We start from the raw sequence: 24309 nt of genomic DNA, 5'->3' as shown, positions 1-24309 counted from the left end.
TTATTATTAAGAGATCCAGGCTTTAATTGTGATCTGATCAGAATAAGAGATTCATACCCTCACTCAAAGGCCACTCTGTGTGACCAGATCACCCCTAACCCTCCAGTCAAAGGTCACATCATGTGACCAGATCACCCCTAACACTCCAGTCAAAGGTCACACCATGTGACCAGATCACCCCTAACCCTCCAGTCAAAGGTCACACCATGTGACCAGATCACCCCTAACACTCCAGTCAAAGGTCACACTATGTGACCAGATCACCCCTAACCCTCCAGTCAAAGGTCACACCATGTGACCAGATCACCCTTAACCCTCCAGTCAAAGGTCACACCATGTGACCAGATCACCCCTAACCCTCCAGTCAAAGGTCACACCATGTGACCAGATCACCCCTAACCCTCCAGTCAAAGGTCACACCATGTGACCAGATCACCCCTAACCCTCCAGTCAAAGGTCACACCATGTGACCAGATCACCCCTAACCTCCCAACCCAATGAGTTCAAAATAAATTTCTCACATTCCTGTAGCTCCTCCTGATCACTGGGATGGTCTCCTGTCTGTTTTGACTGGTCCAGTTCCGTGGCGCATGGTGCTTCAATCTGGATGGTCAGACACCCCCTCCCCTCTTCACAGAGCTGCTGGCTCCCAGACCCATTACTGCCCCCTAATCTTGGGGGCCTGGGTATCGAGAGACGGCTGTAACTGGGGGTACTGGGAAAGGGTTTGGATGGGGGGGAGGGGGAGTAAAAAGGGGGAGCATGGCCTGTGCAGAATGGTGAGGACTGTCTAGGCAAAAGGCACCCTTAACACCCCCCAAAGCCACTCCATGTGACCAGGGCACCCCATCCCCCAGCTGAAGGCTGTGCCGTGTGACCAGATCACCCTTAACACCCCCCAAAGCCACTCCATGTGACCAGGGCACCCCATCCCCCAGCTGAAGGCTGTGCCGTGTGACCAGATCACCCTTAACACCCCCCAAAGCCACTCCATGTGACCAGGGCACCCCATCCCCCAGCTGAAGGCTGTGCCGTGTGACCAGATCACCCTTAACACCCCCCAAAGCCACTCCATGTGACCAGGTCACCCCATCCCCCAGCTGAAGGCTGTGCCGTGTGACCAGATCACCCTTAACACCCCCCAAAGCCACTCCATGTGACCAGATCACCCTTAACACCCCCCAAAGCCACTCCATGTGACCAGGTCACCCCATCCCCCAGCTGAAGGCTGTGCCGTGTGACCAGATCACCCTTAACACCCCCCCCTCCAAAGCCATCCCAGGTGACCAGATCACTGCTATTGGTAGGCAACTGGGCAGTGAGATCACATGACGCATGACTCCCAGCCCCCCCGGCCCAATAAATTTGGCTTCTATGTGATTTTAAACACAGACGGTTGAGATATCGGTATATGACACTTTTCATGTTGTTATATATGACTGTTAGCATTATACACACTCCTAAACTATTCAAAAGCACTTTATTCAGCATTAATAATGGCTCCTGCTGCTTTCACTGTGGATGCTGATGTCGTTCCAACTCCAAAGCTAAAGAAAAAGCTCCGTTTCAGGAATGCAGGAGGCACAGCGAACTCTGGGTGCTCTTAGTGAAAGGTCATGATTCAGAGGAGGAGCATGTTGATCATGGATTCTCCGAAGCACACGGCGCTTCCTCTGCCGTGCCACCACCAGTACTGGCCAGCAGGGGTCACAGTATTTCTGTCTGACTTGCCATTTTTAGGTAAGACATGTGCTTTGCTGTGAATTTGCCTTTGTTGTCTCTCGTATACATTCAGAAAAGTAAAAATGGCCTGCAGACTTGTGGGCTACTGTCATTGCTAAGTGAGCGTAGCTTTATTTCTAGCCAGAAGGAAGATTGTATTAGCATGAATAAAACACCCCCCCCCACCCCATGCACACAAGCAGCTGGCCACCACCCTGTACCCATGGCAACCTCACAAGCTGCAGTAGGAGGAGCCAACTGACAGCTCCAGGATTGGTCGGCTGCAGGTGTTCTGAGGTTCCATATAGAGGTTGTGGGAGTGGTCTTGGCCCCCCACAATGAGGAAGGGGTCTAGAGGAAAGTGGCACGTGGTTTGGCAAGCCAGTCTACTCCACCTGTGCAGACAGCACCAGAAAGCAAAAGGCAGGTCTCACTGTGCTCAGAGCTGAAACTGTGTGATGTGCAATGGCGGGAAAGCTGGGAAAACTGGGAACTGTATGAGAGGGGAAACCAGATGGCAGAATCCCACCTTTCTTGCTTTAGTAGTTGATCACCAACACGATGTGAAAAAGATCTCGCTAGGGAGCTGCGTATGCAGGTGTGACTGAAATGTGAACAAGCAGGATGATGCCATGGTAACACTGACCTCAATCCAGTGACTTCACTAATACTTTAAAGCAGGAGTGTAGTACAAACCCCACACCAATAAGATGGTCCTCTTTGGCACTGGAGTTCACTAATACTCTAAAGCAGGAGTGTAGTACAAACATCACACCAATAAGATGGTCCTCTTTGGGACTGGAGTTCACTAATACAATAAAGCAGGAATGTAGTACAAACACCACAGCACTGAGAACCAAGACTGTAGTTCAAATCAATAGGTTTATACCAGAAAGTTTAGAGAGCTTTAATCAGCCTTGTCTTGTACCACACTCTCATTGCTCGTAATTCTCTCTCTCTCTCTCTCTCTCTCTCTCTCTGGCTCTGGGGAGGGGGAAAGAGGGATGACTGTAGGGCTATTTGCTGGCCTGTTGTCATGGAAACTGGGCCTTGCCTTCAGCCAGTTCCCTTTGAAAGATGTAATGGCCTCGTGTCTGGGCAGGGTGCACAGTATGTTGTGCTGAGCTGATAGTGTCTGAGGTACGCATCTTCCCACTGAATACACCTTCAGTGTGTTACTAATGTACTCAACGTGTTTTCCCAAAGCAAATCCAGAGCAAGTAGAACTTGAGGAACACATAAGGATTTAGTTTTGAATTATTATTTTAAATTCAGGTTTATTGCACACGTGTATAACAAAGCGCAGTTGGAACCTACCTGACATTATCTAACCGAGCCGCACCCAGTCTGGTTCGTGTGCGTTCAACTTCTCAGGCTTAAACTTTTCTGGGTTTGTCGGCGGGACTAAAAAGTCTAGCAAAGGCGTGTGAAAGCGTCGGTTTAGCGTAGCTCCGTGCGCCTTTCCCCCGCCTTTGCCGGCTCTGGGTGGTGCTGAAAGGACAGCGCCCAGCGGCGCTCCTTGTCCATGGCATGACCACGCAAAACGCGCGCCTGCTGCGCCGCCTCCACCCATAATATAGACCGATCTCTTCGCTGAAACGAGGCATGAGCCACTCAGAATAATCCGCCATTTGAACAATAGAGGAAACAGCGAGGGATCGGGGTGGATAGCGTTAGTAGTGCACACTAGACGCACCGACACCGCCTCACCTCCGCCCGTTTCTCTTTATCATTCTCTCACTTCTTTCCCACCTCCCTCTTCCTCTGTTTGGTGTGGAGCTGCTCTGTATGACAGTCTGCCTTTGATTCGCGCATTTAACGCAAAATTGTGAGTCTGCATGCGTCTCTTTTCCGGATCTGATTCCTCATTTCGTCCTTAATTAACTTGTTTGCGACAGATTAAGGTATATTCGCCGTTATGCAGCTGCCTACCATTGGTATTAAACGTAAGAAGTTACAGAAGGTCTGTGTCATGCTGTCAACGGTGCATCATACATACTGTTAAGATTATTTTCATACAGCATATAACTAATAAACAGCACGTCGGATTTTCGTTAATAGTGAAATCTCTTCCGTGGTCGCTGTCCTTTCCTTGTCTTTTCAGCATTAAATTGCGGACTCGGATGTGTTGCGCCGTCACCAACCACCCAGTCACAATTTAACTGAGCAGATCAGCAGCCGGAGCCGGATTCCCAGCAGAGCCATGTCCGCCTCGGAGGACGTGCCCGCCTTCTTCAGGACCATGGGCTCCGGCAGCCCCAAGCCCCGGCACAAATTCTGCGGCGTGTTTTGCCCGGTGGAGGGAGCGACCGACAACAAGACGCTGGAGCTGAGCTCCGTGCCGGCGTGCAGAGGGGATGGCCGTGTCATCGAGAAGCAGGGGGACGTCGGAAGGAGGGTGGAAATCCGGACAAGCGCCGGCAAAGAGGCTCTACAGAATCTCGGTGACACGGTAGGAACAGGCGGCGGGTCCGTGCGGCGTCACGCCTCGGTCTCTCTTCCCTCCCTGCAGGGCAGTGAGTCCGGATTTACCCTTTCTCAGCCTCTGCGTTTTATTTCATCGCTCTCGTTTTTGAAACAGACACATCTTATCGCTATAGAAAAATGTACGCGTAAAAGTTCAAGAAAAAACATAATATGTTCTCTTCCCTAAAAAACATATACAATTTTGATAAATAGAATCATAAGATTAAGATGCACTTTATTGATCACAGAGGGGAGTTTTATATATATCCAATTTAGTATCACCTAGCATCTTGTTTTCCTCACTCCTTGGGAAAAGGAGTTTTACTCCTTTACTCCTGCTGTAAATGTGCTCAGTCCTTGGTCTTTCGTCGCTTGTCTTGCTGCTTCCCAGCATCCAACGGGGCTCAGTGTTCACACCAACAGGTACAAGGGCCCCAGGGTGTGTCGCTCCTGTGACAGAAAGGGGCACTTTTTCATTGTCCTGGGGAGTGGTCTAGTCTGGACAGGGTCTATGTCACACAGACAGGTGCCTGTCCTTTTACACAAGACTGACAAGCTCTGGTCCCCAGTGGCTGGACTGGACAGTTTTAGCAAACCCATGATTAGAAATAATTGACTTTCCTGAACAAACAAAATAAAGAATTGTAATTTTTTTGACCAGCACATTCTATGACTTCTGAGTCCTGCGGTTTGACACACTCATCCTGTCATCTAATTTCTGGGCTGCAGCACTAGGTGTGACACTAACACAGTGGGGGTGTCCCTGTCCTCTGAGGGATCCTTATTCCGCTCACTCTCTGTGGCCGGTGAGGCTCCGCGTCACGTTCCACCCTCATTGCTCCACTGACATTAACTTTCTCAGGCAACATCCAAGCCCCGACTCCTGGCTCCCCGCCCTGAAGAAGGGGGGTGTCTCCCCAGTCACCCCTAAAAACAATGACAGATCCATGGCCATCCAGTGCTAATTGTTGGGCTAGCCTCAATTTGTCAGAAGAGGCTGATTATTGCAGCACCCCCTCCCCCATTGAAGTGTCCAGCATGAAACAGAAGGAGGGAGTTCGTGTGTACATGACATCAGGGTGAGTACGGTCTACAAGGTGCACCCCTGGACAGATCTTCAGCTCAGTGACTCCAGAGGAACCACGTGAGGGTGACCGTGTGCCAGGGAGGCCTCCTGCTGACCGCCAGTCCGAAATGGGCGTGTCCCTCTTTGTGACAGCATGACAGGGTGTTCGACATGCTGATCGAGCTGACGACAGACAGCCAGACAATGCAAAGACGTTCAGCTGAGAAATGTAGGACTCGACATTCAAAGGCTTCTAAAGGTAAACCACCAGCCCTTTAAAAGAGTAACTCATATGAACCATCTTGGGGGAAGCCTGATTGGTGGTTCCCCGGACAAACAGCAATTCACTGGCGCCGCCTGCTGGTCACTTAGTGGCCAGGCGGTGAGCTGAGTCATTCTTCAGCTGGCAGCTCTGTTAAACTGGCTCAGCTCCTCCTGCCTTTTGGAACTGAATCTGATTGAGATTCATTCCTTTCTGTATCGCTCTGTTTCTTAGGCACCAGCACACACACTAACCATCCTTCAATGCACAGCTAAGCACCCTCAGGAGGCTGCCTTTGTGACGATGGTTATGACCTCCCTGTGACCCTAATGAAGCTCCACCCCATTCTTTTCATTGGCTGGTCACTTGGTGGCTCACTTTGCTGAACTGTTCCCCTTTGTACACCAGCCCTGCCATCCTTCCAGGAAATGAACTGAGAGATACAGAAAAGCTTATGGAACCTCTTAGTGCTACACAGGTGCTCTGACATGCTGTGAACAGCAGGTGGCGTGGTGGTTGTGTATCCATGGGGCATCCTGTGTAACTAGGGTGATATGCAGCTGCGTGGGAGGAGACGCTCTGTCAGTAACCAGGCTACTCTGTTAATAGGCCCAAGGAACTCAGGGACCAGACTGGGGGTCTTCATGGACCAAAATGTTCTACAAGACAAGCTGAGGCAAGCCAGCTGTGATTATCTGCTATCAGAATGTTTTATTTATTTTGTCAGTCAATTTGCTCTGTCCAATTTATGCCACAATCCGATGAATACAAACTGATACAACTAGTTAGAAGGTCTTCACCCTGGGATTAGAAATTGCATCCCACTCATTAAATAAAATACCTAAAAAACATGCCAGACTGGTCACCATCTTATACGTGGGAGTTTGCGTGTGATGGCATTGGAGCTGTACTTTCAAGGTTCTAGCCAATTGTTCCCTAGCTGGAGGTTAATGTACCTTTTAGTCTAATTTATGGTATAGAAATGGACTCTGATGTATCACTGGAAATGCATTAATGTTATTTGTACCTTAAGGAAGAAAACCGTACAGGGCTGCACCCTATTTTCATTGCTTTGTGGATGTGCTTGTCTTGCATTTTCTCAGCTGGTTGTCTCTAGCTGGGCGGAGTTGGGCAAGTCGGAATGTTTGTGAAGATTTCACATTGAGGCTATATGTCAAAACTCAATATTGGTCAGCATTCAGTGGTGCTGTGTTTTGGTGACAGGCTCCTGTTCAAACTGTCAGCTACTTTGGATAAATGAGCAGTAAATTAATCATTATTTTGCATCCACAAAATCTACTACCCAGCTTAAAGCCCTGCCCATCTTAAGATCCACCCAGTGTGAAGCCACACCCACTTTTAAAGTCCTGGCATGCATGCATCCACCTCCTCATTGCATGCCACATTGCTTCCAGTGTGATTTCCCCATGCACTTCACAAATTGATCACTAACAGCCCAGAACTCCCTGCAGTGGAGGCACCAGGACCCTTTTTTTTTGGGGGGGGGGGCACCGTAGTTACTAATTTCTACATACAGGGACAAAAGAGGAAATGCCATAAGGTGACTCACTGCTACATCTGTGAATAGTTAATAAAGAAAGAAAAAATAGTGGAAAAAAACAAGACAGATATATTACTCAGCAAAGAGAGACACTCTTACAGCAGAGCCTCATCATGGGCAGCAGAGACAAACCCGCCCTCCTTCCTCCCGGATGGGTGACACTTAGCCTTATATCCTTGTTTTTGGCTCTTCTTACATGCCACATGCTAGCTGCTAAAGATAACACGCCCTCCTCAGGGGCTCCCTGTGCCTCCCTGCACCTCCCTGTTGCTGGCCTGAGCCTCCTGCTGGTTCCTCTCCAGCCTGATTTTTCCTGAGCCGTCTCCTCTCTGCTATAACCTCCTACTAACCCACTACTTGGAAGACCTGCTGTGTCAGTATTCTGCAAAAGCCCATTCTTACTTGGGTGCCCTAATCCATGGTTCTTCACTTAGCTGGGTTTCATGTGTTTAAAATTTCATTTAGGTAAGAAATCACATCTAGACAATAAGATGCATTTTTGCTGACAGACGCGTTTTAAAAGTACGTGCTTTATGACTCCCTTGAAAAGATTTCATTCCCCAGCATCATACACTGACGTGATGCTCTATTTGACGAATAATAGCGGTTACGATGAAGACCAGATGCGTGGTAACTGTCCCGGATGCGTGAGTGCACTAAATTGCATAATGAAAGTAGAGAGTGAATTATGAGCAGACCGTGCAAATCTGGAGAGATTTGCATTCTGTACAGGGGCGGCCGTTGTTGCAGTAAGGAGCCCCCCGTCTGCCTGCTTTTCTTTGCGATCAGGGGTGGGATTTCTGCTGGAACAGGGCGGGGCAGCGCGCATGCGCGCATCCAAAGCCTGTGGTCCGAAAGGCTTCGCACTGATTCGGAAAGGGGACGGTTCCGTGCGTTTCCTTAACTCGGTACCAGTGAGAGTAGCTGCCTCCCGGATTTTTCCATTTTCCCTATTAGAATTTCCGTGAGTTTGAAAGATTTGCAATAAATAAAATCCGCCGTTCCTCTAAAACTGCAGTAACCCGAGCATCTGTGCTGAAAGAAAGACGCCCACCCAGCCTCTCGACATATAACGGTGAAAATGTCCGGCTATCAGGGCAAGAAGAACATCCCTCGCATAACAGTAAGTGTGCATTTAACTCTTTTAAATAGTGTTGTCTAAATCGGAATTCATTCATGGCTTAATTAATTAGAGAGTACCGACAGATTAGAGAGGTGCGACCGGGGACTGCTGCCCATCGTCGTCTGATGATTTGTATGCAAACCGGTTTCTCTTAACTGGTGATCTTCACCTCAGTAACCCGGTGTAGCCTTTTGGAGACGCGGACAGGACAGCGTTTGAGAATTAAATGTTAGATCGACATAAAAATGCAGTGGTTTTTGGCAGCAGTAGAGGACAGCGTAAGACAGGGCTCTCTGTGATGCATATGCAGATATCCTCACCGATGTGGACGTGTGCTGGTGGGGGTGTCTTCTGAATGATCAGGACCTAGGCCGATGGGGGTGTCTTCTGAATGATCAGGACCTGGGCTGATGGGGGTGTCTTCTGAAAGATCAGGACCTGGACCGGTGGTGGTGTTTTGTGAATGATCAGGACCTGGGCCGGTGGGGTTGTCTTCTGAAAGATCAGGACCTGTGCTGTGCGCTCTTCTCAGCGATGTGAACGTGTTTCGTAGGTCTTATTGCAGGTTGCTATCCTTTTTTTGAACATGAAGTGCATGAATAGACAGACTCGTCCTGAAGGCAGCGCCCCCTGACAGGCGCCCCTCTGCGGCGGCGCATCGCTCTCCTTTTGTTAGAGGAGACCGGCTGGGCATCCGCCCATACATGATTTGCGACCCCTGCCGCGGGTAATGCACTGTGCCATGTTTCTGTCCGGGGGGGCTAGACCACAAGGCTGTATTGTAGCGAGCTAATGCGGGCAGTCCGCTCCCTTTTCCTGTGAGCGAGATGGTGGAGAACAGGGACGAAATAATGGAAAGAAACTAATGGAAACGGGTATCGTGGCTCGCAGCTCCTTCCGCCTTTTTATGAGCAAAGGGCAGCTATGGAACAATGAGAGAAATCTGACCCTTCATTAATTTTACTCCGTTTAAACAAATTTTGCTGTACCATCGGAAATCTGTCACAAAGAAGCGCCCCGACCCAGTCCCCACCCATCGGCGGTGAACCGGGACCAGCGTGGCTCCACCCGAGACGGGATAAGGTGCCGGACATTGTGCAAAGCGCCCTTAGCTGCGAACTGACTGTTTGCTGAGTCCGAATTATATACGAGCTTTGTGAGAAAAGCTGTTTTGACGCCCATGTCCATGAAAACCGTCTGAGCAATTTGACCCGGGTGGGTTTTCTTTTAATCGTCGATGCAGGAATTGCATAACGTTTGTCTGGCGGCTGCTGACAGATCGTCCGCTCAGCAGCTCCTATTTCCGGGCGATTGGTAACGGACAAGTGTCTGTGTGACAGAGTCACCCGCTTTACTGCGGACGTGTGAAAAAGCGACTGCAGGACAGGAATGTCGCCATGGGAGCTGCTGTCGATGGGACAAAGGCGGAACATCTGAAGTGGGCTCCGCTGGCTGATGACATGGGCGTGGTGCCTCCCAGTCAGTCCAAGAAGCTCGTGGGCATGTCGCTCTTCACCACTGCTGGGGGACGCCACATGTTCTGCACAGTGTTGCCACTGTTCTTAGCGCCGATCTGTCATGTGTCTTCAGAGGATGAAGGGTCAGAGGCGATTGGATGATTGTCCAAACCACGCCCTCCCTGGAAGCTGCAGTGGCAGGTTTGACTGTGCAGTGCTGCTTCAGCTGCTTGGCCGCGCACAGACCCTGTTCACACCCACACAACCCCAACCCCTCAGTGGTGATTGCAACAACAGGGAGGTACCTGTCAAGAATCAGGACCGGGCACCATACCGACCCAGTTCAGTGCCGGAATGTCTGGATGTGGCTTAGTCAGTTAATTAATGTTGGATGTTCCTCTAACTCTCGTACAGAACCATCAGCACACTGCCTGTTAACACTGCCTGTTCACACTGCCTGTTAACACTACCTGTTCACACTGCCTCTTTCTGCAGTGTACTTGTTGGCTCACTCTGTTCTCCTCCATAGGTCTCATAGGTGTCTTATTGTGTTAGACAGGATCACAAATGGTCCTGAGGAATCACAGTCTGTCAGGTCTTCTTCAGATTAACCCCTTAGTTATAGAGTGTGTTTGAGTTGTTATGAAGTCATGATCTACATGTTGACTGAGTTACCGGCTACGTCTTCATGGCAGACTGTGCGAAACGTGCAAAGTGTAATAAATAATAACATGCAGCCTCAGGGGGAAGCCAGTCGGTTCATGACTACGACGTCAGTGCAGGGCTTGTGCCCTCTCAGTAATTTCTGACACACCATTAGTGATTTAGCTCTCTACCCAGCAGGGAGTAGGTCTTATCCTTTTTGGCATGTTTGTTTGTTACAGTCAGCCCTCAGAAGTTGCCTTGTGTGTTAGGGTTGATGCGTTTGTGCCGGGGCTGTGGAACTGTGTGGACCTGAGATGTCAGTTTGTAATTTATATAACAATTTGTATAAAAAAACAGTGGTTAGCACTGTTGCCTCACACCTTTGGGACCCGGGTTCGAGTCTCTGCCAGGGTTCCATGTGTGTGGAGTTTGCATGTTCTCCCCGTGTTCTTGTGGGGTTTCCTCTGGGGACTCGTGAATGGTGTGTGAGTGTGAGCTGTGATGGGTTGATGCCCCGTCCTCAGTTTGCTTTGTGCCCGTAGCCTCCAGGGACCAACAAGGGAAGAATGTTACCCCCCCTCTGTAAAGTTTGCCAACCCCAGGAGGGTAGAATTCTCTGTAAATTGTTGCAAATTTCACATGATCGTCTGCTATCAAAAAGGCCACTCGGTAAAATACGCAGGCCCCCCCGGGGGGATTTTGCAGTGGGCCCCCCACTGATGCTTCTCTACCCTCAACCTCCCTTTTGCCCCTGGAATGCAGGTGTTTTATGCTAGCAAATTAGCTGGTCTGTAGTGGCATGGCCATGTCACTCATGAATATTCAGTGTTTGGCTGTGATTGGGTGACATAGCCACACCCACATGTCTGAGAGCTCCACCCCTCATTAAGAAAGGAGCTTAGAGCTAAACAGAAACTTGCATTTAGACTGTTACTGTGAAGTGCCCCCCTCCCCCCCCACAGGGCCTTCTCAGCCCTCTGTAGGCCTGGCAATGTGCCAAACCTGCAACTTGCACCCCGAGGTTGCTAAAGGATGTTTAGTCTTCTGTGAAAGAAAACGAGATGGAGGTATAATCCGAAGCCAGCTAGCAGGACATTTTAACCTGCTGCTCAGGATGCAGTGTGACACCCCCCCCCCCATTCCTAATAAGAGTAACAATGTCTATCATAGCGATCCTGCAACATGCAGCTTAATTAACATTGAATATGTCTCCTTGCTGGCCTGGTTTGCCTGCTCCAAGCCCCCGGTGGTTTATATCCTCGGAAAGCAGAAGAATAGACCTGTATTTTCTCTGATCATGCACCAGGGTGAGAAGGTGTCCACAAACTGGGTCTTTTCTCTGGCCAGCTTCCCTACATGAATGACATGTGGTTAAAAAAAAAAAGAAAAACTGAATTTGCCATCGTCATGCTGCAGGTGCTCGTCCAGGAAGGCGCCCTGCATAACACACTGCAGCACTCTCAGTCAAATGCTGGCTATATATAGAAAATCATATATAATGTCAAGAAAGGTGAGTTATATTTACAAGTGGCTGTAATTCACAGACCAATTGGAACACTCGATGTTAGCCTGGATCAATGTATCTCTATGGTGATGGTCACCATGGAGAATGTGTCCACGAACTGAAGCTTGAGTAGGTCGGTCATTGTTTACAGCAATATAAGGAGGCAACAGAATTTCCACCAGAACAACCTTGATGTTATGATCTCCTCTGTAATGAGGCATCCTGTCATGACCATGATCTCCTCTAAGGTGAGGGATCCTGTCATGTCCATGATCTCCTCTGTAATGAGGCATCCTGTCATGACCATGATCTCCTCTGTGGTGAGGGATCCTGTCATGACCATGATCTCCTCTGTGGTGAGGGATCCTGTCATGTCCATGATCTCCTCTGTAATGAGGCATCCTGTCATGACCATGATCTCCTCTATGGTGAGGGATCCTGTCATGACCATGATCTCCTCTAAGGTGAGGGATCCTGTCATGACCATGATCTCCTTTATGGTGAGAGATTCTGTCATGACCATGATCTCCTCTGTAATGAGGCATCCTGTCATGACCATGATCTCCTCTAAGGTGAGGGATCCTGTCATGACCATGATCTCCTTTATGGTGAGAGATTCTGTCATGACCATGATCTCCTCTGTGGTGAGGGATCCTGTCATGACCATGATCTCCTCTGTGGTGAGGGATCCTGTCATGACCATGATCTCCTCTAAGGTGAGGGATCCTGTCATGACCATGATCTCCTCTAAGGTGAGGGATCCTGTCATGACCATGATCTCCTTTATGGTGAGAGATTCTGTCATGACCATGATCTCCTCTGTGGTGAGGGATCCTGTCATGTCCATGATCTCCTCTGTAGTGAGGGATCCTGTCATGACCATGATCTCCTCTAAGGTGAGGGATCCTGTCATGACCATGATCTCCTTTATGGTGAGGGATCCTGTCATGACCATGATCTCCTCTCTGGTGAGAGATTCTGTCATGACCATGATCTCCTCTGTGGTGAGGGATCCTGTCATGACCATGATCTCCTCTGTGGTGAGGGATCCTGTCATGACCATGATCTCCTTTATGGTGAGAGATTCTGTCATGACCATGATCTCCTCTGTAATGAGGCATCCTGTCATGACCATGATCTCCTCTAAGGTGAGGGATCCTGTCATGACCATGATCTCCTTTATGGTGAGAGATTCTGTCATGACCATGATCTCCTCTGTGGTGAGGGATCCTGTCATGACCATGATCTCCTCTGTGGTGAGGGATCCTGTCATGACCATGATCTCCTCTAAGGTGAGGGATCCTGTCATGACCATGATCTCCTCTGTGGTGAGGGATCCTGTCATGACCATGATCTCCTCTGTAGTGAGAGATCATGCTAAGTCCATAACCTCTTTTTTATGCTTTGCCCATATGGTTCTGTTAATCTTTCTTGATCAGCTTTCATGAACCCAGTTACCACCACTTCACACTAAAGGGCTTTGATTTCAGACCCTGTCATTGTCATTTTTCTTATGTTTCACTTTTGGCCTTCATTTGATCTTAATGTCAAGTGAATGTTGTGTTAAGTCCCCAACCCGTGTGAGTCTGTCCACCCCTGATCTTCAGCAATGGACATAATGACTGTGTTCATGTCTGGAAGAATGCTGTGTGTGTCAATACGGTACAACTAAACAAAGCTGCAGTGTTTGACAGAGAAGCTCTTAAGGTTGTTCAGCTCTGGGGGCAGACGGCTGTCGCAGCCCCACCCCTCTGGTGGGACAGTCTATGCCAAGGAATCCCAGAGCTGGGCTTACTGTGACACCCTGCAATTGCTTTACTGGCCTCCCACTGGGGGGTGAGCCTCCATTCACTGTCCTGGCTGTCTGGGGGGTGGAATTACAGGCTGCACACTGCTGATCAGCCTGTGCTAAAATCACTGGGTGGGGGGGGGGCAGGCATACGTCAGGGTCTGGGGAGCATCTCACATAGAGCTTAGCATGTAGCACATAGCATATAGTGTGTAGCAGACACAGGACATCGGCCCCCTGGGTCACATGACAGCAACTGTTGGCCTGTTGCCCTCATCTCTCTCTCCCCCCCCCCCCCCCCCCCCAGAGTGACCGTCTGCTAATCAAGGGTGGGAAGATCGTGAATGATGACCAGTCCTTCTACGCTGACATCTACATGGAGGACGGCCAGATCAAGTGAGCTGCCCCGACATTTTCATGCAATAAATATGTAATAGTTCATTAATGATCAACTCTTTGTTAGCGGTTTGCTTAATGACATGTATGTTTTTAAATACGTCTATGGGATCAGGACTGAGAACCTTTGAAGTAAAGCATAGATGGCACGTCACCCAGTGACAGGGAGCAGGACAGGAGGCTTAAAGGAGCAGGATGATCAGAGTTTTTAACCTGAGTGTCGGTGACGACTCTCTGCACGCCCCCCCTGCCCGTTTCCAGGCAGATCGGAGAGAACCTCATCGTTCCTGGGGGTGTGAAGATCATTGACGCCCACGGGCGGATGCTCATGCCCGGTGGCATCGATGTCCACACCCGCTTCCAGATGCCTGACCGGGGCATGATGGCCGTCGATGACTTCTACCAGGGGACACGCGCTGCCCTGGCCGGCGGGACCACCATGATCAGTACGTGCCCCCCCCCCCCCACCCCCGCTGCCCCTATTTAAATGGAGAATCTGAGGCTTAAATGAGGAAGGAGGCCCAGGAGAAGAGACATAAGGGGAGATGTGTGTGTGTGTGTGTGTGTGTGTGTGTGTGTGTGCGTGTGTGTGTGAGTGAGTGTGTGTGTGAGTGAGTGTGTGTGTGTGAGTGTGTGTGTGTGAGTGAGTGTGTGAGTGAGTGTGTGAGTGAGTGTGTGTGTGTGTGTGTGTGTGTGTGTGTGTGTGTGTGTGTGTGTGTGTGTGTGTGTGTGTGCGTGTGTGTGTGAGTGAGTGAGTGTGTGTGTGAGTGAGTGTGTGTGTGGGTGTGTGATTGTTGGGATTACGGTTTTTCTCATAGAAATGAATGTACAGTTACCACAAAGATATGAATACAAACATGCATGTGTTTGTCTGCTTGCAGTTGACCATGTGGTCCCAGAGCCAGGAGGCAGCCTGATTTCGGCCTTTGAGCAGTGGAGGGACTGGGCGGACAGCAAGGCCTGCTGTGACTATTCCCTGCATGTCGACGTGACCAGCTGGCACAAGGGGCTGCAAGAGGAGATGGAGACTCTGGTGAAGGACCATGGTACATAAACCACCCAATATCAGTATTAGTTGCACTATTTAACACACAGTGTTGAGGGGTAGCTTACTACAATTAGTGATGCTACTAACTTAACTACAGCTACTTTTAAAACGCTGTAACTTTTCCAGTAACCAACTATTTTTTACAAATAGAGATGTAGCATGGCAAAAAACAACATCGTTAAAAAATACTACAGGTCATCGTCAACTTACAACCTGTGCAACTTACAACTGATCGTCTTTACGGCCGTTCCGAGACGCAGATATGTGGCCACAGCTGTGCCGCGTCTGGCAGTGTGAGTGTTGCCCAGTGTGAGTGTACGACAGTTTCCGTCCCAACTGCCAGCAGTGTGAGTGTTGCCCAGTTTGAGTATACGACAGTTTCTGCCCCGACTACCAGCAGTGTGAGTGTTGTCCAGTGTGAGTGTACGACAGTTTCCGTCCCGACAACCTGCAGTGTGAGTGTTGCCCAGTGTGAGTGTTGCCCAGTTTGAGTGTATGACAGTTTCCGTCCCGACTACCGGCAGTGTGAGTGTTGCCCAGTGTGAGTGTTGCCCAGTTTGAGTGTATGACAGTTTCCGTCCCGACTGCCGGAAGTGTGAGTGTTGCCCAGTGTGAGTGTTGCCTAGTTTGAGTGTACGACAGTTTCTGCCCCGACTACCGGCAGTGTGAGTGTTGCCCAGTGTGAGTGTTGCCCAGTTTGAGTGTACGACAGTTTCCGTCTCGACTACCAGCAGTGTGAGTGTTGCCCAGTGTGAGTGTTGCCCAGTTTGAGTGTATGACAGTTTCTGCCCCGACTACCGGCAGTGTGAGTGTTGCCCAGTGTGAGTGTTGCCCAGTTTGAGTGTACGACAGTTTCTGCCCCGACTACCGGCAGTGTGAGTGTTGCCGAGTGTGAGTGTTGCCAAGTTTGAGTGTACGACAGTTTCCGTCCCGACTACCAGCAGTGTGAGTGTTGCCCAGTGTGAGTGTTGCCCAGTTTGAGTGTACGACAGTTTCCGTCCCGACTACCAGCAGTGTGAGTGTTGCCCAGTGTGAGTGTTGCCCAGTTTGAGTGTACGATAGTTTCTGCCCCGACTATCGGCAGTGTGAGTGTTGCCCAGTGTGAGTGTTGCCCAGTTTGAGTGTACGACATTTTCCGTCCCGACTACCAGCAGTGTGAGTGTTGCCCAGTGTGAGTGTTGCCCAGTTTGAGTGTACGACAGTTTCTGCCCCGACTACCGGCAGTGTGAGTGTTGCCCAGTGTGAGTGTTGCCCAGTTTGAGTGTACGACATTTTCCATCCCGACTACCAGCAGTGTGAGTGTTGCCCAGTGTGAGTGTTGCCCAGTTTGAGTGTACGACAGTTTCCGTCCCGACTACCAGCAGTGTGAGTGTTGCCCAGTGTGAGTGTTGCCCAGTTTGAGTGTATGACAGTTCCTGCCCCGACTACCGGCAGTGTGAGTGTTGCCCAGTGTGAGTGTTGCCAAGTTTGAGTGTACGACAGTTTCTGCCCCGACTACCGGCAGTGTGAGTGTTGCCCAGTGTGAGTGTTGCCCAGTTTGAGTGTACGACATTTTCCGTCCCGACTACCAGCAGTGTGAGTGTTGCCCAGTGTGAGTGTTGCCCAGTTTGAGTGTACGACATTTTCCGTCCCGACTACCAGCAGTGTGAGTGTTGCCCAGTGTGAGTGTTGCCCAGTTTGAGTGTACGACAGTTTCCGTCCCGACTACCAGCAGTGTGAGTACACCCCGTGAGATGGCCATTCATTCTTCTCCTGTCCAGGCTACTGTCCGCAGCTCTCACAGTGCAGTATACATTTGTATCCATTTGTGTAACAATAATGAACTAAGAAAATGGTGATAAAAAGGTTAAAAACACTGAACAACATGATTTAAAGATATCATTTTCTTATACAATATACGAAACATATGATAATTTTTGCATATAAAATAAAGAGCTGATTTATAATGCAATAGATTTACAGCCAGTCAGTCAACCTGATACAGTCCTGATTAATACTTCAATAACGACCTGTATTTTTCTCTCTTTACATAGACAGGTGTTTCCAGCTGCCAGGTGTTTCTGATAGGTGTTTTTTGCTTGAATACTCTGGAGATGGAATTTATACACTTTCATTAAAATGTATAAGAGCAGTTTGGTTCTCGGACAGATTATGAAAATCATCCTTTTTTGTTGTAACCCTCTAATTTTCACACGGCAGTTGTATGAATTGTCGTTTGTTTTACACCAAACAAAGAAACAGTTTTGAAACCTTATTGTGATTTGACATTACATTGTTAAGAAACTTTTCATGTTATCTTTCATCAGTTTCATCTTAACTTACACCGACCATAACTCACACCATTAATAACTCACATCGATGCTAAATCACACTGACCATAATTCACACCATCGCTAACTCACACCATCTTAACTTACACTGACCATAACTCACACCATCGCTAACTCACACCGACCATAACTCACACTATTCATAACTCACATTAGTGCTAAATCACACTGAGCATAACTCACCATTGTTAATTCATACTGACCATGCCTCTCACGATCACTAACTCACATTTACCATAACTTGCACCATCACTAATTCACAGTAATCATAACACCATCGCTAATTCACAATGATCATAACTCACACTATCGCTCACTTGCACCATTTCTGTCTCACACTGCCCTTAACTCACACTATTGCTAACTCGCACCATTGCCAACTCACACCATCACTAGCTCACTAACTCTCCTTCTCCTCTTACTGCCCTCTCACACTTCTCTCTGTGTGTCTAGGTGTGAACTCTTTCCTCGTGTACCTGGCCTATAAGGACATTTTCCAGCTCTCTGACTCCCAGGTGGGGTGACTTCCTGCTTCCTGTAGGGCCAGGTGATGAAGTTCTCTCAAGGGCACAGCACAGTGGCCACTCTGCAGGCAGTGCCAACCCCGAGGGCACAGCACAGTGGCCACTCTGCAGGCAGTGCCAACCCCAAGGGCAGAGCACAGTGGCCACTCTGCAGACAGTGCCAACCCCGAGGGCACAGCACAGTGGCCACTCTGCATGCAGTGCCAACCCCGAGGGCACAGCACAGTGGCCACTCTGCAGGCAGTGCCAACCCCGAGGGCACAGCACAGTGGCCACTCTGCATGCAGTGCCAACCCCGAGGGCACAGCACAGTGGCCACTCTGCAGGCAGTGCCAACCCCGAGGGCACAGCACAGTGGCCACTCTGCATGCAGTGCCAACCCCGAGGGCACAGCACAGTGGCCACTCTGCATGCAGTGCCAACCCCGAGGGCACAGCACAGTGGCCACTCTGCAGGCAGTGCCAACCCCGAGGGCACAGCACAGTGGCCACTCTGCAGGCAGTGCCAACGCCTTCTCACAGGGAACTTTGTGCCACTGACTTGTATTTTTGACTGATAAGCTTGGACCCTGCAGACCGTTGAGAAGCATGTCTGCATGCCGGTGATGCCCCCTCATTGACTCTGATCCCCTCCCTCTGTGACTCTGACCCACTCTTTCTTTCTGGCAGATCTATGAGGTGTTCAGTGTCATCCGTGACCTGGGGGCCATCGCGCAGGTCCACGCAGAGAACGGCGATATCGTGGCTGAGGTAAGCGGTGCCTCCCAGGGCCGATCTTCATCCTGGGTCCCCCCTCTGACCCTTTTCTGACGCCCCCTAACAGGAGCAGCGCCGGATCCTTGAGCTGGGCATCACCGGACCGGAGGGCCATGTACTGAGCCGTCCGGAGGAGGTGGGCACTCGAGGCTCGAACCTGCCCTCTGCCTCCCTGGCACAGAGCCAGCGTCCGGCCCTACCTGACGATATTTTTGGCCACTCTTTCAGGTGGAGGCTGAGGCGGTCAACCGCTCCGTCACCATAGCCAATCAGACAAACTGCCCCTTGTACGTAACCAAGGTGATGAGCAAGAGTGCCGCTGACGTCATCGCCCTTGCCAGGAAGAAGGGTGAGGGGACGCTCCGTGGGGCCCAGACCCGAGCTGAGCTCTACTCAGAGCATGTCAGGCTGAGCTCCGGGGATCACATCATTAACATTAACATTTTAACATAAAAATCTATTTAATTACTGCAGGCACCTTGCCTCCACCCTAAATTATTAAACTATATTAATGTTGTAGTAACTTCTAGACACTGGTAAAAATTGTGATAATTTTTTCATCAGGTGATACATAAATTCTGCCCCTTAAAATAGCAGCCAGCTGCTTATGGCCATGGGCAGAAACCTGCAGGGTGGGAGGAGCTTTACTCAGGGCTAAATGGGCCAATCAGGCTGCTTCTCACATTCACATGAAAGGTTTGTCTGTCTCACTGCATGCCATTCGCCTCAGGTACCGTGGTTTTTGGTGAGCCCATTTCCGCCAGCCTGGGCACTGACGGCTCACACTACTGGAGCAAGAACTGGGCCAAGGCTGCAGCCTACATCACATCCCCACCCCTGAGTCCAGACCCAAGCACACCCGACTACCTCAACTCACTGCTGTCCTGGTAAGGGTGCTGGGCCAGTCAACCCCACGTGACGCAGGGTTTGGGGAGGCCTCCAGATCATAGACGTGGAGGCAGTTGACATTTTGAAGTACATAAATGTAGCTGGGCAGTGTACTGGTTGATGAGCCATGGCCAGAGGCTGCAGGTTCGAATCCCAGGCACCTCGAGTCAGCCCCCCCTCGCAGCAGTGGTGGCACTTTCACGCCCCTCCGAATAAAGGGTGCAGATGTGGGTCCGAGCAGCTGGACCCAGCTGTCCACCTGGGTCACGTGAGCAAGCCTGAGGCACGTGGGCCAGCGGGGCGGCTGCATGGAACGCCACGTCCTCACAGGCCTGTTTGCATTGATTGGGGGCGGCGCCCCTGGCTGCTTGGGCTGTGTATTGCCTGACATCACCCCGCTCACTCACAGACTCACACCTGTCATTTACACTGTAATTAAACTCTCCCCCCCCACCTAAAATGCTGTGCTGTTACTCCTGCTTCTCTGGCTTCTGTCCGTCACACCCGTGCCCTCCTGCTCAGCTCACTGTCTCTGCTCCCCCCACCCCCACCCCAGCGGGGACCTGCAGGTGACAGGCAGTGCCCACTGCACCTTTAACACTGCCCAGCGCGCCGTGGGCAAAGACGACTTCACACTCATCCCAGAGGGCACTAATGGCACCGAGGAGAGGATGTCTCTCGTGTGGGACAAGTGTGTGGTGAGGGGCACACTCACATCACATAGACCGACTACACACACACACCGTGCTGACTGATCCATGCACACTGACTGATACACATAGACTGTGCTGAGTGATACAGACACACAATGACTGATACACACATACATATGCTGACTGACACACACAGACTGTGCTGAGTAATACAGACACACAATGACTGATACACATACACACACACTTGTATTCATATCTTTGTGGGGACCGTCCATTCATTGCTATTGGAAAACCCCTAATTACAACAATGACAACCCTAACCCCTACCGAGCCCTAACCTTAACCATAAATATTCATCATTTGGCATTTTTACGTGTTTGATTGCAGTCACAGTTTTTTATAACAATTGGTCCCCACAATGGATACACACACTGTGCTGATTGATATACAAACCATGCTGACTGATAGACACACACACTTCCAACTGACCTACAGTTTCTCTCAAGAGTCTCACTCAGACATCTACCATTTTCTCCGAAGGTGACGGGGAAGATGGATGAGAACCAGTTTGTGGCAGCAACCAGCACCAATGCTGCCAAGATCTTCAACCTGTACCCTCGCAAGGGCCGCATCGCCGTGGGGTCCGACGCTGACCTCATCATCTGGGACCCAGATGTCACCAAGATCATCTCTGCAAAGACTCACAACCTGGTAAGTAGAGCAAAACTCTGGGTTCATTTTTGTTTGTGGTGTTGTTGTACATTCCTTTAACTAGGAGGTGCTGATCGTACATGATCCCAGACCAACCCATCCCCACCCCTCTGAAACTGGAAAGATGTTTCCATCCAAATATGGGATCTGCAGCGATGCTTATGAGCAGAAACCTCCCAGTGCCCCCCATTCCTTGCCACAGTAAATGCTCTACTTGTGTGAACAGCACCCCCCTTGTGGAGCCTGTTGGTATTTCCCTACCTCTCTGACTGACTGAGTAACCCCACCCCCTCCAGGCTGTGGAGTACAATATCTTCGAGGGCACAGAAGTGCGTGGTATCCCACTGGTGGTCATCAGCCAGGGCAAGATCGTGCTGGAGGAAGGCAACCTGCACACAACGGAAGGTTCCGGACGCTACATTGGCCGCAAGCCCTTCTCTGACTATGTGTACAAGAGGATAAAGGCCCGCAGCCGGGTCAGTGTGTGTCAATCAGTGTGTCAATCAGTGCATGTCAGTATGTGTCAGTCAGTGTATGCCAGTCGTATGTCAGTCGGTGTGTCAGTGTGTCATTTTTACCTTAAGTTGGATTTTTTTCAGTCCCCACAAGGGAAACTCAATTTTCTAAAAATCTGTGAATACATTAAAAAACCCAAAAATCTTGTATTTTTTTGGTTACTTGTGGTTCAATTTAGGGCTGAGTAGGGGTTCAGATTGTCACTGTTAGGTTAGGGTTATGCCCATATAAATGAATGGAGAGACCCCACAATAATAAGAATCTAGGATCTGTGTGTGTCAGTCAGTGTGCCAGTCAGTGTGTCAGTTGGTGTGTCAGCTGGTGTCAGTGAGTAATGTCTTGGCTGTCTGTCTCCCCAGCTGGCTGAGCTGAGGGGGGTCCCTAGGGGCCTTTATGATGGCCCAGTGTGTGAGGTGTCTGTTACCCCCAAGACTGTAACCCCTGCCTCCTCCACCAAGACCTCACCGGCCAAGCAGCCAGCTCAACCGGTGCGGAATTTGCACCAGTCAGGGTTCAGCCTGTCAGGTGAGTTCCGGCACGAGTGAGGTGCAGGCCAAGCCAAACCAGGCATGGAGACGGAGACAGAGATCTGAACATAGTTTGAGACATAGACTGAGACGGAGATGACAGAGACTGACATCGAGACAGATAGAAACTGGCAGTGGATCCAAGACTGGCAGTGAGACAGAGACTGACATCGAGATTGACACAGACACTGACACCAGGACAAAAACTGACACAGAGACTGACACTGAGACAAAGACTGACACTGAGACAAAGACTGACACTGAGACAAAGACTGACACTGAGACAAGCCGACTCCACTAGCTTATTATGCATGAGATGAATCTGATCATTAAAGTCTGAAATCTCTTGCTAATAATTCTATTAATTCTGGCAGTACTCTTCATCTTCTTCCTCTTCTATTGCACAATTCAGGTGCTCAGATTGATGACAACATCCCACGGCGCAACACCCAGCGCATTGTAGCGCCCCCAGGTGGAAGGGCCAACATCACCAGTCTGGGTTAAGCTTCCCAAAGCTCTTGGTTCACAGGGGATGGGGGATCAGCGATTTGAAGGTCCTTTGTAGAAACCCCACCCCCAAAATACACAAACAAACCAACCCCCCCGCCCTTCACACCCAACCCCACACCTCCCCAACCCCACATGGACCCAGCTGAAGAAACTGATTAGTTGAATAACTCTTATGAAAATAAATGAAAACCCATCATGTTTGAGATCCGGATCTTACTTCACTGAGTGTCACCAACAGGTCGCACTGATCTTTTGTTCTGAGGAAGAGCAGAGGGAGACGTTGGCAGTCTGAGGGCTCTTCAGTCACCATCATTTTTCTGTTTTTGCCTTTCGCTGTGCTGTCAGGCCCGGCACCAGCCGAGTCGCGGGGCACTTCTCTGTGGCACTTTTCCTTATTTACGCCGTTCCACCCCCTGATCAGCAGGCCCCTAAGGGCCACTGTGCAGATCCTCTGCTGTCCTGCCTTTGCCAGTTACCAGGTCAGCATCACACAGAACTCATCTCACTTTCCTGGCCGACAAACTTTAATTCAGGCCAGTATTACTGCTGAGTCACAGAGCCCCTCATGGAGACTGTGGTACTCAGTTCCCATTGTGGGCATTTTGGGGAGTGTGGGGGTCACAGCGATGAAGCTGCTTGCTGACCCCCCCACCCTGGTCCCCAGAGTCACCCTGTCAGTGCCAGTCAGCTGTTACGCTGGGCCTCCTCTTCCATGCCTGGTCATTTCTGAGTTTGCCATATCACTCGCGCTGGTCGGGACCTCGCACTCTGGCCATGAGCCAAGCCTCTGTTTGCTTGCTTGCCCCCCCCTCGATCTGCTGCGTAGCTTTGGTCTGGCTTTGGGCAGCGACATCATACGTGCTGGATTTTCTGCCATCTTCTACTGGTTGTTTTAGTTAAGTGGTTGCCAGGGCAACAGGCTCCTGAGTCACCCCTGATTGGCCCCTCATAGCTTTCTGTTTGTCTTGACAACTGCTTTGGATCTGATGTCACCCCTAGCAACACTCCCAAACCTGGTGCTATTAGAATAACAGACCGGGAGTGGCCTGCCTCTGCACTGAGGCCGCTGGCAGTTTCTGAACTGTTCCTCCTTCAGCCATGTCTGAGAGCTACAGTGTTTTTGAGTAGGAGAGATGTATCTGCTCTGACTTGGTCAGGAGGTGCCTTTTTCCATTGGACTGTCCGTTCTTGCCTGACTATCTGAGTAACTCAGAGACAAATGGACAGACTTTTCTCTTTCTTTATGCTAAGTGTGGCCTCCTTGGTCACTTTCATTGGTCCAGTGGGACACTCAGATGCCTTGTCGTGTGTCGAGGGGAGGGGTCTCCCCTCCTGCTTCTCACAACAACAGAAGCCAGGCCCTGCAGCTCCAGCTGCCCCCAAAGGCCAGTATTGGTGCTGAAACCCAGGGGGGCCACAGGCCAGCTGTCCACAGCCCTGTGACTTATCCTCCTCAGAATGCAACCAGCACCCACCCCCCAGGCCTATCCCTATGTGTAACAGCCACACCCCAGTCCTGCCTTGGCTGTGCCCCAGTCCTATCTGCTCCTGCCTGACTCTGCCCCCGCCCAGCTTGCCCTCACCCCTGGCCTCTTTATCTGCGTCCTGGCCACACCCTGCTTTGTTGGTGCTGCTGTTTTTCTATACCATGCTGGTGTGTGATGTTAGTAAAGTGCAGATTGAGTGATGTTTTTTTATTTTGAAGCTGTTATGGCCCCCCTCCCCCAGCCAATCGCCCCCCCCCCCCCTTGGTAAAAGTGAAGCTCACCGTGATTTATGTTTCATAAGGATGTGTCGACTTCCACTGCTGTTTGCTTCCGAATGATATGATGATTAAAGCAGGAAGGAAAAGG

The 24309-nt window shown here is 50.2% G+C and overlaps 2 protein-coding genes across 8 annotated transcripts in view; both read left to right on the top strand.

The window, feature by feature from the left end:
* Positions 1–24309, top strand: part of dpysl2b (dihydropyrimidinase like 2b) — a 26463-nt gene extending 2154 nt beyond the window's left edge. Inside the window, exons 1-16 of one of the 7 annotated variants that reach the window (XM_049020184.1) lie at positions 1038–1083; positions 1125–1740; positions 3827–4174; positions 13903–13991; positions 14253–14437; positions 14873–15037; positions 17823–17884; positions 18562–18642; positions 18716–18784; positions 18877–18997; positions 19379–19535; positions 20093–20234; positions 20733–20903; positions 21200–21379; positions 21779–21944; positions 22359–24309. In XM_049020184.1, coding sequence (XP_048876141.1) covers positions 3926–4174; positions 13903–13991; positions 14253–14437; positions 14873–15037; positions 17823–17884; positions 18562–18642; positions 18716–18784; positions 18877–18997; positions 19379–19535; positions 20093–20234; positions 20733–20903; positions 21200–21379; positions 21779–21944; positions 22359–22450 — 1929 coding nt within the window. In that variant the 5' untranslated portion in view covers positions 1038–1083; positions 1125–1740; positions 3827–3925 and the 3' untranslated portion in view covers positions 22451–24309. The other 6 variants (XM_049020183.1, XM_049020180.1, XM_049020181.1 and 3 more) reach the window with 6 other exon arrangements.
* Positions 11437–13883, top strand: LOC125746335 (uncharacterized). The gene is made up of 2 exons (XM_049020238.1): positions 11437–12486; positions 13099–13883. The coding sequence occupies exons 1-2, from the start codon at positions 12004–12006 to the stop codon at positions 13252–13254; spliced, it is 639 nt and encodes a 212-aa protein (XP_048876195.1). The 5' UTR covers positions 11437–12003; the 3' UTR covers positions 13255–13883.

Source organism: Brienomyrus brachyistius, chromosome 7 (assembly GCF_023856365.1).
Source record: "Brienomyrus brachyistius isolate T26 chromosome 7, BBRACH_0.4, whole genome shotgun sequence".
Lineage (NCBI taxonomy): Eukaryota > Metazoa > Chordata > Actinopteri > Osteoglossiformes > Mormyridae > Brienomyrus > Brienomyrus brachyistius.
Note: the sequence above shows the minus strand (reverse complement) of the source record. Positions and strands in the feature narration are given on the sequence as shown.

Bases quoted from the DNA above. Each gene is read 5' to 3' on its own strand.
- LOC125746335 (XM_049020238.1), top strand. From the start codon at position 12,004: ATGATCTCCTCTGTAATGAGGCATCCTGTCATGACCATGATCTCCTCT. The intron at 12,487-13,098 runs GTGAGGGATCCT...ATCTCCTCTAAG, and splicing joins TGACCATGATCTCCTCTGTG to GTGAGGGATCCTGTCATGAC.